This window comes from Thunnus maccoyii, chromosome 9, assembly GCF_910596095.1.
Source record: "Thunnus maccoyii chromosome 9, fThuMac1.1, whole genome shotgun sequence".
Taxonomy (NCBI): domain Eukaryota; kingdom Metazoa; phylum Chordata; class Actinopteri; order Scombriformes; family Scombridae; genus Thunnus; species Thunnus maccoyii.
In genome coordinates this window covers 18,312,423-18,331,327 of record NC_056541.1, presented here as the reverse complement: position 1 = coordinate 18,331,327, position 18,905 = coordinate 18,312,423, and the positions used below count along the sequence as shown (strand labels likewise).

Below are 18,905 nucleotides of genomic sequence, written 5' to 3'. Positions count from 1 at the left end.
TTCATTAATTGTGTTACTATTGTTATTGAAGAGACCAAACAATATATTTTTCCGGTAGAGAGAAAAGTCAGCGTAAATATTATCAACAATATATCGGGTTACATCTTTCCAGAATTTGTTAAGTGTTACGATAAATAAAGTTTCAATAAAGGATTTCAATAATATTATATGCGCTGTGTTTACGGCATTTGGGGGATTAAGCTCAAAGCAGACCTAACGATTTTGTGATTCCCTTGATTTCGGTAGGGAAAAACGGGGAATCGATACATTTTGTATCACTAATTCATCACAGAATAATGACATCTTGAATATCTACACTGAGGGTAGAGATTAATACAAAATTCAAAATCTGAAGTGATAAATAATAGAGGTAAATGTAGGAAAGTTATTTTTCCAGGTTAAGATCAGGACATACAGGTCTCAATGCTCCTTTATACATCATGAAAAAGAGTGTCAGATAAATGTGAGACTTGTATCTGCAAGGAAACTGTTGAGCATGTGCTGATAAGTTGGAGGAAATTCAGTGTAGAAGGAGGAAGGCAGTGAGAGAGAGAGAGAGAGATAGAGAGAGAGAGAGACAGAGACAGACAGACAGAGAGAGACAGAGAGAGACATGCTTTGCAAGAGCTCATAGACTATTTGATATGTTTGTTGTTTAAACAAAGTGAAATGCCCTTTACACTTATATGCCACAGGAAAGAAAGAAGAAGACAAATGCAATCTCAAAAGAGCAACAACTACAGATTACAGTGGACAGTAGTGACCAGAGGAGCAGACACAAGAACCAAACCAGGACAATCTATACTAAGGTACTGAAGAACATTCATCTACTAGGACATGGAGGGATGTATCTGTAATTAAAACGTGAAAAGGAACTGGAAAACTCATCTTCTCCACGTTTTTTGATATTTTGATTTGGTCTATTTGTTCATACTTTATTTAAACAGTTAGCTAAATTAAGCTAACATTAGCACTGGCAGTTGGCAGTTGACAGTTGACAGTTGTCAGTTGGGATCGCACTCCATTGTCAGTTGGGATCGCATTCCATCGTTAGTTACTTGTCAGTTGCTTCATTCCAATAAGGTCCAGTGAGAGCCAATCAAAAACTAGAAATAATCGGACCAATCAGAGTGCTGTACACAAATAGTCCCACCACTGTGAGCCAATCAGAGACACTCCCCTACTGCTCAACTCTGGCTAACTACCTGCCAATCAATTACCATCCTGAGGTAAAAAAATGAATCTCAAAGAAGAGAGTTTAAGCAAAAGCTGCTGGAAGGAAGACCTGAGACTCTGTTTGCTGATTTTTATAAAAATGGAGACATCAGCAACCTAATATTTTACTCTGGACACCCCAGTGCGTGGCACAGTGCCAAACTACAGCTAAAAGAGAGTGAGGACCCAGATACAGTGATGACAACTATCAACATCTACAAAACTGGGAAGATTATGGTACAAGGCAATTTAAAGAACTTTCAATCTGAATTTCAAACCCTCAAAACACTAGCAGAAGCACAGAGAGAGAAATCTGGCCCTGCTGTCACTTTCCCTCTGGATCCCCCACAGAGAACTTCAGCTGCCTCCCCATCACCAACACACAGTAGCCTGGCAGAGGAGGAACAGAGCGGCAAGGAGAGGGAACTGACCAACAATATCCCCCCTCTCATATATACCACCATGAATGAAATGAGAGATAAGCTTGCACATATGGAAAGTGAACTGGTGCAACTTCAGGACATTTCCCTCCAGACAAACTCTCTTAGAGAATCAAACAAAGCCATCCATCAGCAACTGTCAACCATGAAGACACAATATGAACAAACCCAGACCCAGCTAAAAGAACTTCAGCATGACATGACACATGCAGGAAAGAATTAGCCACGCTAACAGCACTGCTTAGAGAAATGCAACAAGAGATAACTGACAACAAGAAAGAGATCTCTTTACTGGCTGAGAAGCTGAGAGAGAAAGAAATGACAATTCACAGCCTCAGCCAGCAGCTGCAACTTCCTGCTAACCCAAATCTGCATCCCCCTGAACCACAAACCCTCACCAGCCCACTGGCTGCCTCTCCTGACCTGCAGCAGACACCAGAACCACCGACAAACCTCAGTGTTCCTCGTGAACAGCAACACCCATCAGAGCAATCATCACTTCCCACCGTACAATATAAATGGGACATTGTTTTTCTTACAGACTCTAATCGGAAGTTCCTGGATGAAAAAAGACTGTTTCCAAACCACAAAGTAACCAAAATCTGATGCCCAACTACTAACAAAGCCCTTGACCTGCTATCTGAAGAACATCTTGGCAGCCTGAGCCACATCATCATCCATACAGGCACCAACGATGTGAGAGCCCAGCAGGAACGGGTTGCAACATCACTGAGAGCAGTGATCAACAAGGCCAGCAACACTTTTCCTAACACAAAGATTGTCACGTCCACCCTGCTCCCACGAAAAGACTTCCACCCTAAAACTATTTTAGGAATCAATGCCAGCATGTCAAGAGATTGTGCCCTCAGACTGAACGTATATCTGGTCCAGCACCCAACCCTCGGTGTCGACAACCTCTATGACCAAGTACACCTCAAAAAAGAATATGTTTCTGTCTTCGCAAGGACACTAAAAGACGCTGCGCTGGGCCACATCCCCACATTGAGCAACCAAAACAGCAGAAGAGAGGACAGAACACAGACAGTGCCGACCAGGACACAGGGACCAGCAAACCAGAGACAAGAAAGGAGAGGTCCACCAAGACCACCACACCAGCACCGACAACACCCCGGACACGGAACAACTGGAGAGTCCACCGAGCACTGCCAAGGAACTCCTGAATTTCTTCTTGCACATCACCCAGACCCCTACCCCCACCCCAACCCATGACTACCACTGCCATGCCCACCCCACCATGGACCCCAACTTCTACCCCCACGTCCATGCCCACCTCACCTTGGCCCCCCACCCCCTCCCAGGAGTGCCACCGTGGACACAGCAGGACCACCACAAACATGGAAAGACCTCCGCTCAGCACCACCATCACAGCTGCACAGACCGCAGCTACATGAGAGAAGCTATGCTGAAGCCCTCACTGGAGCTCCAGACTGCTGACTGATGACCAACATCAAACACATGCTCACCCTCATCTGCACTCGTCTTACTGGCCAGGAGCCCTGGTGAACGCACACTAGTGCATGCATGTACACACACACACACACACACACACACACACACACACACACACACACACACACACACACGTACACATATACACACACACACATATACACACATATACACACACACATGTTATTGTTATAAACTGCTGTTGTAAACTGTTTATCAGTACTGTTAACTGATCAAATTAATATCATTACAATTATACAAATATTAATACTGTTTATATAAACCAATTCTATGTTTAAAATAATCTCTCACAATTCTAGGTATATAATCCATAGTTTAAAGTTTCTTCTCTTGGCAGTAGCACAGTAGATTATGAAGTAACAGATTTGGACCCTTTCTCTTTCAGAGCATTCACAGTTAAGCAACAAACCCCCTTTTCAGACCATAAACAGATCAGGATCTACCTTAAAAGAATACACTCTAACCAACCATACCCCAACTCCAGTAAATTATATCATATAACAGCTCACTACATATGGAAGCAAAATAGGTTATCTGAATATCAGGAGGCAATGAGCAGCCATGGAATCCAAGAGCCTTTAAATTCTTTCCTGGCCTGTTCATATTCACACAGTCAAGAAGGAGTAAACGTGGCCACAGAGCACATTAACAATATCTTTCATCATGTGATGAAAGATATTATAAAACTAAACCCAAAAAAGAGAAAACAAGAAAAATGGTTTGACTCAGAATGCAAAAACATGAGGAAAAAACTAAGACAATTATCCAACCAGAAACACAGAGCTCCAGAAAATCAGGAGCTACATATTCACTATGGTGACACACTCAAACAATATAAACAGACACTGAGAACTAAGAGAGAGCAACACCTCAAAAACCAAGTCAACTTAATAGAAGAATCAATAAACTCAAACAGTTTCTGGGATCACTGGAAGACCTTAGACAATAATAATAATAATAATAATAATAATAATAATAATAATAATAATAATAATAATAATAATAATAATAATAATAATAATAATAATCTAGCCATTCAAGATGGAGACATATGGATAAAGCACTTCAAAGACTTATACAAAGAAACTCACAACACACCCGAACAAGACCAAATACAAGGAAAATCGAACCAATTAGAAACAATCATGAAGGACTACCAAAACCCATTAGATTACCAAATTACCAAAAATGAATTAGACCAAAAACTGAAAACCCTAAAATGTAGAGAAGCCTGTGGACCTGACAGCATCCTTAATGAGATGCTGAAACACATGGACTCTAAGTTCAGATCAGCCATTCTGAAACTTTTCAATTTAGTACTCAGAGTTGGCTATTTTCCTGACATATGGAGTGAAGGACTAATAAGCCCCATATTTAAAAGTGGGGACAAGACAGACCCCCAAAATTACTGTGGAATCTGCATAAATTCATGTCTGGGAAAAGTCTTATGTAGTATACTAAATTTACGAATCATAAACTTCATTACAGAGCATCATTTATTAAGCAAAAGCCAAATTGGATTCCTTCCTGAATTTAGAACCACAGATAATATTTTACATTGAACCCTCTAATTGATAATTACGTGCACAAAATGATAGAAAAAATTATGCTTGCTTTGTGGATTTTTCAAAAAGCTTTTGATTCAACTGGCACAACAGCCTTTTCTTTAAATTGATCGAAAGTGGTATTGGAGGAAAAGTATATGATCTGATCAAATCAATGTATTCTAAAGCAAAATGCCCAATTAAGATTGGAACAAAGAAAACAGAATCTTTCTGCCAGAGACGTGGAGTAAGACAAGGCTGTAGCCTCAGCCCCATGCTATTCAATATATACATTAATGAACTGGCAAAACAATTTCCCCTGCACCTGAACTGAAATAACAAGACACTGAAATAAAGTGTCTCCTATATGCTGATGACCTGGTCCTGCTGTCCCTCACCAAAGAGGGGTTACAGCAACACTTATTAGAACTGGAAAAATACTGTCAAACCTGGGTCCTGACAGTCAACCAGCCCAAAACTAAAGTGCTAATTTTTCAGAAAAGGTCCAGACTACAGAGAAACACCAGCTTCACAATTGGAAACAACCCTATCGAACAAACAAATCACTACACATATTTAAGACTAAAAATTTCAAACACAGGAAATTTTAGCTTGGCTGTGAATGAACTAAAAGACAGCTTTCTATGCCATCAACAGATCAATAAACACTGAACTACCAATTAGAACTTGGCTCAAAATATTCAAATCAATCATTGATATAACTGGTTCAAATGGCTTTATTTAAATGTTTAAACGAACAGGTTTGATATCCAGAATATAACTTCTAAGTCATGATGTTACACACACCGGTACGTTAGGTGGCGGTGTGCACCTTAACGTTGATTTGTAGTCCGCCAATACAACCAAAGAAGAAGAAGAAGAGCTCGCATGTTGTTCGAAATGTCGCATGGTTCCAACCTTAGAGTTGGTGTCCGGAAGAATTTTCCGGTTGCACAGGTTTGAAAGCAGCTGATCTCTGTTGCTGATTATCTGGCTGTGGTTCATGTCGTCAACTTTTACTGTTTTTTTTAGCTTGTCTTACATTTTCGCCACCGCTGTTTCTTACTTTTTTCACTACATCCCGTTGACTGAGGTCTGAAGGATTATCGCTGCGAGGACTTTGTGACGGTTCAGACAGCAGAAAGAGAAAAATAGCACTCCTATAAGGAAGCGGCTAGTTATGATTTCACCAACTGACAGGTGAGGAGACATTATAATTGTCTACAGGGGACTTATCCATGTGAGAAATAGCGTTTTAAGTCCGACACAAGTTGAGTGAGATTATGCATCTAACCGAAAAAGTTAGCTAACTTTAGCCGGTGGTTGTTATCTCCAATCCGCTCAGCTGACTAAAACTATTAAGTAGCTAACAATGTTAGTTAGCCAACACTCAGCTCTCATAAACCTTTAGACAGTGAGGTAAGTCTCACCTGTCAGCTCAGCTACTGTTAAACCATATTAACTATCTGCGCTTTGAACGTAATAATTTGAAAAAGTTTCCAAACAGCGTTGACAGTTGTTAGCTAGGAACATAAAAACTGTAATGAAGGATATAAAAGTAAAGGATAATCACTCTCTATGAAACTTTGTATGATTAAGTAGTTTAAACAGCATTAAATACTTGGACAAAATGTCCTTTTAATCATCAGCAGTTTTAAAGTTGTTTTTTGTAACTGTAAGCCAATTCAGAATCAGTAATTTACATAAGTATTTGTCAAGAATAGTTCATATACATTGTCTAAACTGTAGTCAAGTCAACTTTATTGATATCACAGATCACTAATTTGCCTCAGGGGGGCTTTACAGTCTGTACAGCAATACAACATCCTCTATCCTTAGACCCTCAATTCGGATAAGAAAAAAACTCCCTAATAAAAGCCCTTTTAAAGAGGAAATAAATTCTTAAAATTGTGTCTTCTACTTCATTGAGAAATCCTGAAACTATGAATCTGTAAATATTTTTCATTTCAAAAGTTAAACTGAGAGACGCAAGATGTCTTCTACTTCACTAAAAAGTTGATTCTCAGTGTTATATTGAACCATTATTGGCTCCAAACTAGTTGTGATGTTCAAAAGATCATGCTCACACATACATACTTTAAACTCAGAGTAAATGTGAGCTCAGAGAAACTTTGCTCCTACAGCAGATGAATGTGAAAACAGTCTCCAAGTGTCAAACTCTGCACATACAGTGATGGACAAACATCCAAGTTAAATAACCATCGGCTAAGCACGTGGAGCAGTAATTCACTTCAAAATGCAAAAATCGCAACTTTCTTTCTCTTAAAGGCAACACTTTTTGAAATTGTTAAGTTCAAGAGCATTGGAGAGGAGTATTTCTGGGTTTTAGCGTGCTGTACTGCAGCACTCTAAGAGCAGGGCCAAGTAAAGAAGCCTGAGGTAATGTGCCATGTTTAGGACAACCAGGCTCTTGAGCAGTGAACGCTAAGCATGTGAGATTTAGTTCCCTGCAGCCACAAACACAAGACAAACTGGGTCTCCTTTGAAAGATTTAACATTCAAATGAATCGCATTAGAGCTACAAAGTTACACTGAAAACCCTTCTATTTTCTGTTGTGAAATAGTAATGATATGTCCAACAGGTGGGAGTAATATATAAGAGCTCTACAATGTGGACAGACAAGCAAAGAGGAATCAGAGTTTCTCAGGAGGAGCTGCTCTGCAAGAACGCCTGTGGGTATTATGGAAACCCTGCATGGCAAGGTTTCTGCTCCAAGTGCTGGAGAGAGAGAGCCCGTCCAGCTGGAGCCGAGAGACAAGACGCGAGGTGAACACACACACGGTTTATAGGGATCATTCGGAGCATTTAGATCTGGACATCAGGTATAATGACATTTTGACCATGGTTTGCTATATTAAGGTGGTGGTCTTGTGTGGAGATTGATTCTTGTCACAACACCTAAAACGTAATACATCATAGAAACTTCAGTTACACCATTGTGCTCTCCCTTTAAGGAAAAGACTTCAGAGGAGATTGTTATGTTAATAAGATAAGATAAATAGAGCTACTTTATTAAGTCCATGAAATAAAGCAGATAGTGGTTATTGTCATTTTATTTACTCATTAATATGTATAGTTAATAACTGCTTTGGTAACTTCACTATCCTCTAACCATCAGCTGGAGGCAATTTAAGTACTTCAGATTAAAACAGGTTTAGTTTTGGATATCTAATGTTGTCGTTCCTTGCAGACCAACCAATGACGGAACTCCTCTCACCTTCTCCAAATTTGAGGAGAAGAAAAATGCGGAAAAGGGCCGTCGAATTAACACAATGAGGAGACTCTTCTGGGGTAGCCCATCACCTCCCAAACGTCAAGGTACTTCTGGTTAGCTCTGTGTACTTTGATCCTGTGCTCTCAGATACATCAATTTGAAAAGTTGTCTTTTCACAGTGTGTTTCTAAATGCAGTAGTTTCTTAGGCCCCGTCGGTATGTGGAATGTTTTTTTGTGCCTAAGAGTAAAAATCCCTCATCAGCTGCTTCACCAAATTTGGGTCGGACTCCGGGCATATCTCCTAAGAATTAAGAGCAAAAAGGTCTTGACAGAGAAATGATAACAAAGATACATTTGAGAGCTGGTAATTGGAAAAAAATCAACAAAAAAACTAAGTACAACCAATTTTAAGGTCCTGCTACTAGAGATTGAACCTGGGTATCTGTGATGTTGATAATTAACATCTCCCTTTTCCTTCTCTAGAGTCTTCTGAAACACATGCAAATGTGTTGAAAGCCTACCAGGGCCTTGAGCCTGGGGACTTCACTGGTTTCCTAAAGATACTTCGGAGCCCATCCTCCCAGCGTTTGCAGTCCCGATGTACAGCTTTCCTCAAGACAATGGAGGCTTACCATGTAAATATCTGTTTAAGAGTTTAATATGGTTATTCTATCACATTACAATTTTCATAAAATCTCTTTGATACTGCATGGTAGAGCTGATTAGAGTCTCATCATCTGTACAGGATCTGCCGGTACAGAAGCAGTCAGATCTTGTGCAGGATTTCTACCAGTCCTTTGCTGAATATTTTAGCAGTGAGTACAGATCAGTTCAACATTCCTGGGGCTGTTTATTCTGCTGACACGGGAATATTAAATGACTTTTGTTGTTTTTATATTTAGGTTTCTCCGAGGCCCAGGTCACTCAGATAATGGAGCATGTGGAGAAGTTGATAATGACACGGTTGCACAAATGGGTTTTCTGCCATGACAGCTGTGATGATGAACAGAAGGACCTGGCTCTGCAGAGAAGAATACGGTTAGATTTACGTACAAGTTACCTGTGTTGCATTAAATTGAAACCTCCTAACCGAAACACCTGCTGGATGCTGACTGATGTCTTTGTCTTTGCAGTTCATTAAACTGGGTTACTCCTCAGATGCTGGGTGTACCTTTTCCAGAAAATAACACCACAGTCACAGGTGATCCCTTTCTGCCGGCTATAACAGGTGATTCTATGTTTCACTACTTCATCTCATGAGGAAAAGTATGTCAAATTTCACATATGCAAGTTCTGAAATTCTGGTCTTTGACAATTAATTTATTTCCAACAGCCATAATTGAGATGGATGCCAAACGAGCGCCTCAGGACAAACTTGCATGTGTGTCCAAATGCAGTCAGCACGTTTTCGAAGCGCTCTCCACCTCGAACACTGAGCCCGCTAATGCCGATGACTTCCTGTCAGGCCTGGTTTATGTTGTGCTGAAGGCCAATCCACCTCGATTACACTCCAACATGCAATATGTGATTCGTTTTGGCCTCCCTCACAGTCTGATGGCAGGAGAGAGCGGCTACTATTTCACAAATTTGGTCAGTTTATTGCAAGTGTAGTGAAATTCACTCATCTGGCATACAAAATACGTTTGTTTTTTTTGTTTTTTTGTAAGATCTGTTAATCACTCATGCTGTTGTCCTCTGTTTTAGTCTTGTGCAGTGGCCTTCATTGAAAAACTGGATGGACCAGCACTCAACCTCAGTCCAGAAGAGTTTGAGGGCTACATGCTGCGTCAGCGAGCTCCCTTTGCACGAAGCAAGAGGCAGCAAGCTGCCAGTGAAACACAACACCTGCTAGAGGAGCTGAAGGGCAGACAGGAGAAGCTGGACCAAGGAATGGATGCTCTCGGCGTGCAGCTACAAAAGTGGGTGCAAGCAGTTAATTCACAACTGGATGAGGCAACAGGCCAGCTTGCTGTGGTGCAGAAGGAGATAACAGCTCAGTCGGAGCTCTCACAGCTCTCATCCTCATCTCATGACACGGTGCCACCGGGGGACGACACCAAAGACCAGACGGTGCTGGTGTTTTCAGATGAATGTGCAGGTCCTGAAGATACAGACTGTTAGCTATTAAAAAAAAGACAAACATCTAATTTGGTACTTGACTTTTTTAATCCTCAGCACTAATGTTTGTAGGTTGCAGAAAGAAACACAGATTTATATTCAAGTGCCACATTTGCACAAGTTCCAACCTTAGAAATCTGGGAATTTGTAAGCCATTTGAACATGAAGGAAATATTTATAAATGACACTTTTTCCATTAATATCACAGGGTGCACAGGTGCTTTTAATGGCTTTGTTAAGATAATAGTTTGCACATATTTCCTGTTTGAGGATGAAGGCCATCACACTTACATTCCAATTTACAATATATGCACAAATATTGATCAGAAGTAATATTTAAACACTCAGGTTATGCAGCACTTGAGGATATTGTCTAACACTTTAAGGGTGCTTATTTAATATTGACCTTTTTCCAATAGTGTATATCAATGTGCCTACTCATACAATGCTGTGAAGTGAATAAATATGCTAGAGGAGGAAATATTAGATGGCAGTTGATCCACTTAGACCACTACAAGTCACAGGGGGTATTTAGTTTAATCAGGTTTTTCAGAGCTCTGTGTTGCCTTCATTGTCTGTACGAGGATGAAATGACTGGTGCAACACAATTGTATTTATTTTACCATCTGTGTTAGTGTGGAGTAGGTACACAGTGTTTACAGATGTCTTTTGAAGGAATTAAAGGAGTTTATGTTATGATAAAAAATTGTATCCAATATTAAATATTATATCTATGATTTAATATTGTGTGCGTTTGTGCTTTTCTTTCATTTTTCAGCAGACTGAGGAAGAGAGTGATATTTGTGTTTAATCTTGATGAATGTAATGTCAAAAAGAAATGTTTTGTTGGTCTCAAAAAAAGTCAATTTAAGGACTAAAAAAACTGCTTTGTGACAGTAAATGTGCTTATATATAATGATTTCATACTGAGAATGCTCTTCCACTGCTTAAGTACTAATAATTATAGTCAATCACTTCTACAATTATATATGGATTTTTTGCCATGGAGGAATTAAATATTCACTCTGAACATACTCTGTTATTGTTGTACTTAAAGGACAGGTTCACAATTATTCAAGTGTGTCTTAAAACAACATTCAGGTGCCCATATGAACACAAACAGGTTTTCCTCACTGTAATGATTCTTCTTGTTTATACTGACTATTAAAAGATCTTGTTCAAATGTGCTTTCAATGTAAGTGATGGAGGCCAAAATCCACAGTGTGTCCACACAGTGATTTTGTGAAAAAATGCATTTAAAGGTTTATCTGAAGCGTATATGAGGCTTCAGCAGTCTGAGTTAGTCATATCAAGTGGATATCTGCCACATTTACAGTCTTTTTAGCATCAAATTCCCTCTTTGTGTTTCCCTGTTGAGCTGCAGTGGAAGATATCTACTTGATTTGACTAGTTTGGAAGGCTGAAGCTTCATATTAGCTTCAGATAAACTTTGAAATACATTTTTGCACAGGAGGAGGCTTGTGGATTTTGAAAAGAAAGGATCTTCTAATGGTCAGTATGAACAGGAGGAACGATAACAAGAAAAACAGTTTTCATTTGGGAACAATACTATTTTTTAAGACAGACTTAACTTCAAATGTGTGAATATCATGTATAAAAGGGGACACGGATAAAAGAGTCAAAAAGAGCCAAAATTGACAAAGACTATCTTGCATTTGAAATAAGGGTTGTGAATTATTTGGTGGTTGTTTAACTGCTTATGACATGTCTTTGGGATTGTGTCTTCTTTCATCGACCAGTTGGTGGCAGTAGAGAGAGATGAAAAAAGACGAAGAAGATTCGGTATCAGGCCCACAATCCACCGGGATCACAGAATTCGTCGTTACACCGTGAACAGGAAGATGAGGATGACAGGGGAAAGCAGTTCTGGAAACTCAGAAACAACAATGGATGATGTAAAAAATCTTATTAAAAAGAAAGATAACATCGAAGAGCAGATAAAAGCGTATTACGACGTTTTGGAGGACGTAAGTCTGTCAGACAACCAATAACAGTAGTCAATAATAGTCACCTGCAGCGCTAAGCTAACTCAAGGCTAACTTACATCATTTAGGTTAACTGAATGTACTTTAAACATGGCTTTCTTTACGTTTACAGCAAGGCGTCGGAGTTGAAGGTCCCTTGGTTGATGCAGAGGGTTACCCCAGAGACGATGTTAACTTGTACCAGATCAGGAACGCGAGACACAACATTTCCTGTAAGTAACAGTTGTTTCTAGTGTTTTCTGGGACCAGTTTATGTAACAGGATGTTTTGGGAGCAGCACATTTTCCAGCAAGCCTCTTGTTCCGCGGTCATTCAGGGATAATTGACTTGAACTGACTGAAAAATCCAGGACAGAATAATCCACACCACAACTGGCCAAATATTGGCTATCAATATAGTTTGATAGATATTGATATCATTTTTCTGAAAATATGTTAATGTATGTTAATTAGCTCGAACTTTTTTCATTTACAATTTATATGGTGCTTATTCTTTTCTTTTATTCTCTTTGTTATTCATCTGTAAAATGCCAGAAAATAGTAAGTTCAGTAGAAATCAACAATACTTGCATATTCGAAAAACCATATCAGACATAAATTATTCCTAGCATTTTATGTATTTTTGGGTATTTTTATGTCTTAAAACATGTGTGGAGGAGATCTGCAAATAATAAGTTAAACCATCAATTGATCATTAGAATAGTTGCCAATTAAGTTTCTGTCAATAGTCTAATTGTTTTAGCTCTACATCACAGCATTTCTCCTTTTGAGAATAAACTTTTTCATAATAAAACATAAACATTTCTAAAGTAATGCCTCGATTGTGTCTTTCAGGCCTGCAGAATGATCACAAGGCCATCATGGTGGAGATAGAGGAAGCGCTGCACAAGCTGCATGCCCGAGAGAAAGCCAAGCGGGAACAAGATGAGGCAGAAGCCCAGGAAGAGGCGATGGAGCAGCAGGTCACGCTGCCTTCTCCCTTTGCACGGGTGGATGCTGTCACACAAGGATCACCGGCCTGTGGAGCTGTGAGTGATGTGAACTATGCGTTTATATCCAGATATGACAAACTATGACTATTTTACATTGAAGTGAAGACTCAAAGAGCAGTTGTTTCTGTCCTGTGATCGCAGTGTCTGGTGTGTTTCTTTCCAAAGGGCCTCAGAGTTGGAGATGAAGTCATTGAGTTTGGTTCTGTGAACACAGACAACTTTCAGAACCTGCAGAATATTGCTTCTGTGGTACAACATAGTGAAGGGGTAAGCCACTTAAATAATCCACAGCTGCTTTTTTGATCAGGCAACAAATCTAATTATATTGTTTTCCATTTTTCAATTCAACTGTGTTGTGATATTTATTATTTTTTCTGATGCTGTTTGTTGTCTATATGAAAAGAAACCCGAATTCTTCAAGAGTGATTTATGAATTCCTTGAGATTGCAGCTAAAAATAGGCTCCTCACTATTTATTTTAAGATTTTTCCATAACACAGATGGTTTGAAGGTCTTCTGGCAGTCGAGTTATGTTCTTTTTATCATATTGCTCAGCCTTATGTGCCTTCTATGTCTGTGTTTTCATTTCCTCCTACAGAAACCATTGCGTGTTGTAGTGATCCGGGACAGTCAGAGAGCACAGATGAGCTTGACTCCACAGCGATGGTCAGGCAGAGGTCTGCTGGGGTGAGTGCCATCGACATTCAGTCACGTGTTGGGATTGGCAAAGATTCATCAGTTAGTCTAGTAGAGTTGCTGATATTTAGAAGCAAAGAAAGCCATGAAGCCCCCAATAAACAAAGTTACTGAAATGCTACAAGTGAAGCAGAGTAAATGTTTCTCTCAGTGTGTTTTACTTTGACAAGTAGCAATGATATTGTTAAAATACGTCTACACCTTAAAACGCTCAGTTCAAATAGATCTAAATAGCTGTCTGTTGGTGTTAGCAGGTTTAAAGTGGTTCACATCACTCACAAGCCTGTCCTTGTTCTTTTCAGATGCAACATTGTTCCAATCCATCGATGATCGCCGAGACATTGGACAGCATTGTGAAACCCCTCCCCTACTTTTATCATCTCTGGATGGTTTCAAAGAAATTAACTCTGACTCTTTACACACCACAGAAATTAGAAATTTCTTAAACAAATCTGGATCTATTTCCTTCATACGAGAGCAGATTTCAGTTTGGGATGTATGAAAACAAAGTGTCAAAGTGCTTCTGTTATAGAAGTTGTGTTGAGTTTACTTAACTGAGTGAATATTTCTACTTGATACTCTGAATAGATTCTTTCATGTTAAAACAATTGACTTTAAGTTGAAGAAGAGTTTTTCCCTCTTAGGAGCGTGAATGTACTCAGCAAATGTCATTGCAAGTATTGATATGTTTTCTACATATTGTGTGCAAGTGGTAATTTTGGTTCAGGAGTAGCACTAAAAAAAACAGAAAAGAAGCCACTGGAGACTTTGGAGAGTAATTGATTCACTTTGCTTCTATCGTTGTGAGGCTCGATGACCCATCAAATGTTATGTAGCAGCAAATCAGGGAATGTTGATATGATGATGGATTACTACTGAAATGTTCATTTAACATTTAATCAAAGATTTTATTTGTTTTGAGTGAACTTCTTTCATACACGACTCACTGTGTTCATTAAGTAAAATATTCCTTCTTCTACACATCATTGATGATTGATTTGACCGAACAGAGATGAAGAATTTGAACTATCTATATGGATGAGTCCGTTATAGTGAGATGACAAAAAGCCATATGTGACCAACATGTCTTAAAACAAAGAGGAATTTGTTACATTTTCCAAACACATTTCAAAAAGTTTTATTTTATAAAAATGTACACAACAAATGCCAAAAATATTTCTTTTCAAAAGCAGGAACTCCTCTTTACCCAACATCATACACTGCTAAATTTCAGTATGTGCCAATTAATATAATTATGAACACAATCACATCAATAAAGACGTGTTAACACATGTTATGAACTTGGACCAAATGTTTGTATTTATATGCTAAAAATATTTGCATATTCTCATTGATCAGATTACTCAGGAAGATACAATCGTCTCTACAAAGTCAAAATACCTGATTAACAGGTATAAATATGACATCAGTTCAGTAGTAGCATGAAAAGGCAGTGAATGTTTTCATTTGGCCCCATTGCTTCAAAGGATGTAAATGGGGTTTGTTACAAATCTCTGCCAAACAAAAATGGTAAAATCTGTAACACAAAGAGAGAAAAATAACTTCATTCATAACTAATTTGCAGAAATCACGTGGCTGTCTTGAGTTTCTTCTTTTTGGCCTTGACCATCTGTGGTAGTTGGATTTTGAAGGCAGTCCTGTGAAGATAAAAATCACACAGCAAAATTTCAGACGTATACCAACAGTGGCCGATGAAAAGAGTTTTGGATTTAAGATTTAGTCTTAAAAATACTCACTCGCAAGTTGTACAGATGGGGCTGAAGTTGCAGAATACTTTTAAGAGAAGACAAGAAAGCGTCACCGCAAAACATAACCGCAGCTTTTGAAAGTAATATCAAGATTTTTGTCGTGGGATCTGAGCACTTACTTGACAAACAAACTGAGCAGACATAACCGATTTCAATGAGGTTACGATGGCAGAAACACGCAGCTCTGTAGTCCACGTGCACCGGTGGCGGCAGCACCAGCTGTGACCGCTGCTCAGAATCAGGCAGGAACACCCACTGTTCAGAAAACACAACCATCATCATCATCATCAACACAAAGCGACGGTTACTACATTCAAATACAATCTTCTCAGTGATGTGTGAATCTGTGTTGCGCTCTCACCAGAAGATATTGTGCCAGGGCAATCTTCTGAGGTATCTTCAGGTACAATCCTCCTGTTATATCACAAGCCTGAAAAACACACAGCTGAAGGTAAAACACCTGAGTGTAACAGGTTAGGATACAAAGAGCATAAAATAGTAAATGTACACGCTGTAAAACAAACCTGCTGCAGGAGACCTGAGTCTGAATCCAACACGCAGGCATCTATCAGGATGTTCTGTAATAAAATACAAAACAGTGATTTTTAAAAAGCTAAATATACTGTGCAGCTGACAGAAAAGTGGCAAAAAACACAAGATTTTACCTGCTTCTGAGCCGCAAAAATCACATTCATGAAGTTCATGTATTGGAGGGCACAGTCCTCTGCTGCTTTTATCACCTGTCCAGCAAAATGAATTACGGAGGTTCAAAATCAGGTGAATAAAAGAAAAGCACTCATAAAATTAGACCGTTCGGGGCTTACCAATATTCTTGATTTTATCTCCTTTCCAACTAAAAAAGAAAAAGCATACATTAATATGCACTGACAAGAAAAAACACTTATTGAGCTTAAGAGCATTATTAAGCTTAATATTAACAACAAAATTACCCTCCATGTCCTTTGAGACCCTGTGAATATCTGAATATTAAAGGTTTAAGGAGAATTTGGAAAACATTTCAGTGATCTGCTGCACTAATTGCTTTGTTCAGAAAAAAAACAAAACAATCTCTTGTCATTTATTTCAACTTAAACAGCAAAGAAATCTATTATCCAACAAGGGAAAGTCTTACTAACAGAACAACACTCCATCATCCAACACATTTAATACAAATACATCAAATGCACAACATTTCTCAACAACAACAACAGTATATAAACTTCATTATATAAAGCTGGATACAACTTTGTCCAAGTCAAGAGACCCAAACTACAGATGAAAGACCATATGAAAGTGTACATGTAATAATAGTCCTGAAATTTTGCTTGTGCAATATAACGTCTCTATTTAGCTTGTCCTTCTAATTTTACTGCAGTCATTCATGATTATGAATATAATCTGCTATTAGTATATTAGTAGCTATACTCATTCTAAGCTGCTACGTGTCATAAATGGTAAAACTGTGAAGAACTTGTATTGAAAGGATACAGCAGAGAGCTTTGGCGAGGGATCCAGCCAACAAGGTATCTGTCGAATTTCCCCTCACTTCAGCTGTAATCACATATGAGGCATAATTCATTTCAAGGAGTCACCAACAGTGTGAAATGAACCAAAAATAAAGTTAAAAGTACCATATATTAACTACTAAGACAGTAATCGGATCATTTTCACATTTTATAATAAAAATAGTCCAACTTGTTTTGCTATCAGTACGTTGAGAAAGCTTATTCCAAGAGTTGTGAAAAGTATTATTGATGACGATGACAAAGTAATAATCTGACAAGGCAGTAAAATCTACACTATATATTCTGTGTTATAAAAACTGTTCTGTACCTACTTTTTGATATAAGGTTCCTGATCTCCTCAGCAATAAGGTTATTGGCAACTGACAGGAGTTCATACTTTCCATCCCCACTGGAGGATGCCTCATCCCCACCGTCTCCACCTCTCCAGCTCTTACTGGGATACAGAAATTGACTGAAACAAAGTAAGTGGGAGAGGTTTGCATATAAGCAGTGACATAAAATGCAACAATGTAAAAATACTCCATTGCAAAAACAGTCTTCTTGTGTCAAACTCTGCACATACATCATTCTGCACAGTGAAGCTCAAACATCCAACTGAAGGAACAAGAGGAAACAGACATTTTTGAGTGAAGGAAGCCTTTAAGTTCAGTCTCATGGAAACTAAACTATGAAGTTACCTGTCTTGACAGTGGCTGGCGATGACTGCCAGCTTGTTTGTCCTGGTCATGGCCATGTGGGAGTTACCCATCACCATGACTGCATCCATACACTTGGACAGGGTGAACTGTGCAGAAACAAGAGAGCAGCATTTAGAAACAACAACCATATAAGAGTAAGACAGAATAACATCTAAGTTAACAGTACTAAGTTACCTCTGGCTCACGTTGAGCTTGCTGTCCCCACCATATCGGATTTACATCCACGACGATCACCAGCAGATTGATTTCATCCTCTGCAGAAACATGTGACACATTGTAAGAACATAAAGCAGCTCTGACACGGTAAAGCGGCGAACCAGCGTCTCTCAGATGACAAGACAAGACGTGCACACTGTAAATAAAGTATATTTCATGATTTGAGCCAAACATAACATTACCTGATGCCATCCCCGGGCAGGACTGTAACGTTAGTTTGAAGCGATCAAAGACCAGAAAGTGAAAACTGGAGCTTTATCTTCTGTTAGCTTCCATCTTTCATCTGAAACTCCACACAACTTTGCGAGCTGGTTTTAGTCAGGATATTCTGACAACGTATAGTAGTTTATAGTTGTAAAAACAGCTAAATTTATGGGCTTACAGGCACTTTAGCTACTGATGCTTGTGTTACCCACTGCATCAGGGAAACTCTCGCGAGATTTGTATGCGTTGTTTCTTCATTGTGCGGTTTGTTTGTCATAGTACAAAATAATTATGTTTTGTGATGTGACAACGCTATGGATACGGTCTGGTTGGGTTTATGCAAAAAACCCACTTGTTTAGGGTAAAGAAAAGGTTAGGAAAAGATCATGGTTTGGGTTAAAACGATATCTTAAAACAAATCTCGCGAGAGTTTCGCAACAACCGACCAATGCGGCGTCTTCTTCTTCTTTGCTGGCGGACTACAAACCAACGTTAAAGGTGCTTCCTGCCACCTACTGTATCGAAAATGTAACGTCAGAACATTACAAAGAAGTTATACCATGGATGTAGTTTTATTCTGGATATTAAACCTGTTTCCAGTATCCCAACTCCTTTCATCGTTAGAATGTGATGTTTCCTAACGTTAGCAGGAATGTTTGGACTGAATTTAACAGATTTTTTTGTCCTCAGTAAAGTTAAAGAAATTCATATTAACATTTTACACAGATAATATCCCAGTCTTTTACTGTTGTAGT

General features: G+C 38.9%; 3 protein-coding genes across 4 annotated transcripts; 2 read left to right on the top strand and 1 right to left on the bottom strand.

The window, feature by feature from the left end:
* The first annotated feature begins 935 nt into the window (after positions 1–935).
* LOC121904454 (rab5 GDP/GTP exchange factor-like) lies at positions 936–10,787 on the top strand. Of its 2 annotated transcripts, none has more exons than XM_042422224.1 (9): positions 936–3,175; positions 7,294–7,478; positions 7,903–8,030; positions 8,411–8,562; positions 8,673–8,742; positions 8,830–8,965; positions 9,061–9,155; positions 9,261–9,517; positions 9,632–10,787. In XM_042422224.1, the coding sequence occupies exons 2-9, from the start codon at positions 7,321–7,323 to the stop codon at positions 10,046–10,048; spliced, it is 1,413 nt and encodes a 470-aa protein (XP_042278158.1). In that variant the 5' UTR covers positions 936–3,175; positions 7,294–7,320; the 3' UTR covers positions 10,049–10,787. The 2 variants fall into 2 exon arrangements, with proteins under 2 accessions (XP_042278158.1, XP_042278157.1); XM_042422223.1 differs by lacking the exon at positions 936–3,175 and adding an exon at positions 5,570–5,890.
* A 1,059-nt stretch (positions 10,788–11,846) lies between these two features.
* On the top strand, positions 11,847–14,643 carry psmd9 (proteasome 26S subunit, non-ATPase 9). The gene is made up of 6 exons (XM_042422339.1): positions 11,847–12,033; positions 12,164–12,263; positions 12,885–13,078; positions 13,208–13,309; positions 13,640–13,728; positions 14,040–14,643. The coding sequence occupies exons 1-6, from the start codon at positions 11,908–11,910 to the stop codon at positions 14,065–14,067; spliced, it is 639 nt and encodes a 212-aa protein (XP_042278273.1). The 5' UTR covers positions 11,847–11,907; the 3' UTR covers positions 14,068–14,643.
* Positions 14,644–14,859: 216 nt separating this feature from the next.
* Positions 14,860–18,531, bottom strand: gtf2h3 (general transcription factor IIH, polypeptide 3). The gene is made up of 13 exons (XM_042422338.1): positions 18,129–18,531; positions 17,905–17,984; positions 17,710–17,816; positions 17,344–17,483; positions 16,995–17,057; positions 16,457–16,486; positions 16,331–16,359; positions 16,172–16,246; positions 16,031–16,084; positions 15,868–15,936; positions 15,626–15,761; positions 15,495–15,531; positions 14,860–15,395 (listed from the first exon to the last, which is right to left on the bottom strand). The coding sequence occupies exons 1-13, from the start codon at positions 18,136–18,138 to the stop codon at positions 15,326–15,328; spliced, it is 900 nt and encodes a 299-aa protein (XP_042278272.1). The 5' UTR covers positions 18,139–18,531; the 3' UTR covers positions 14,860–15,325.
* Between the last annotated feature and the right edge of the window lie 374 nt (positions 18,532–18,905).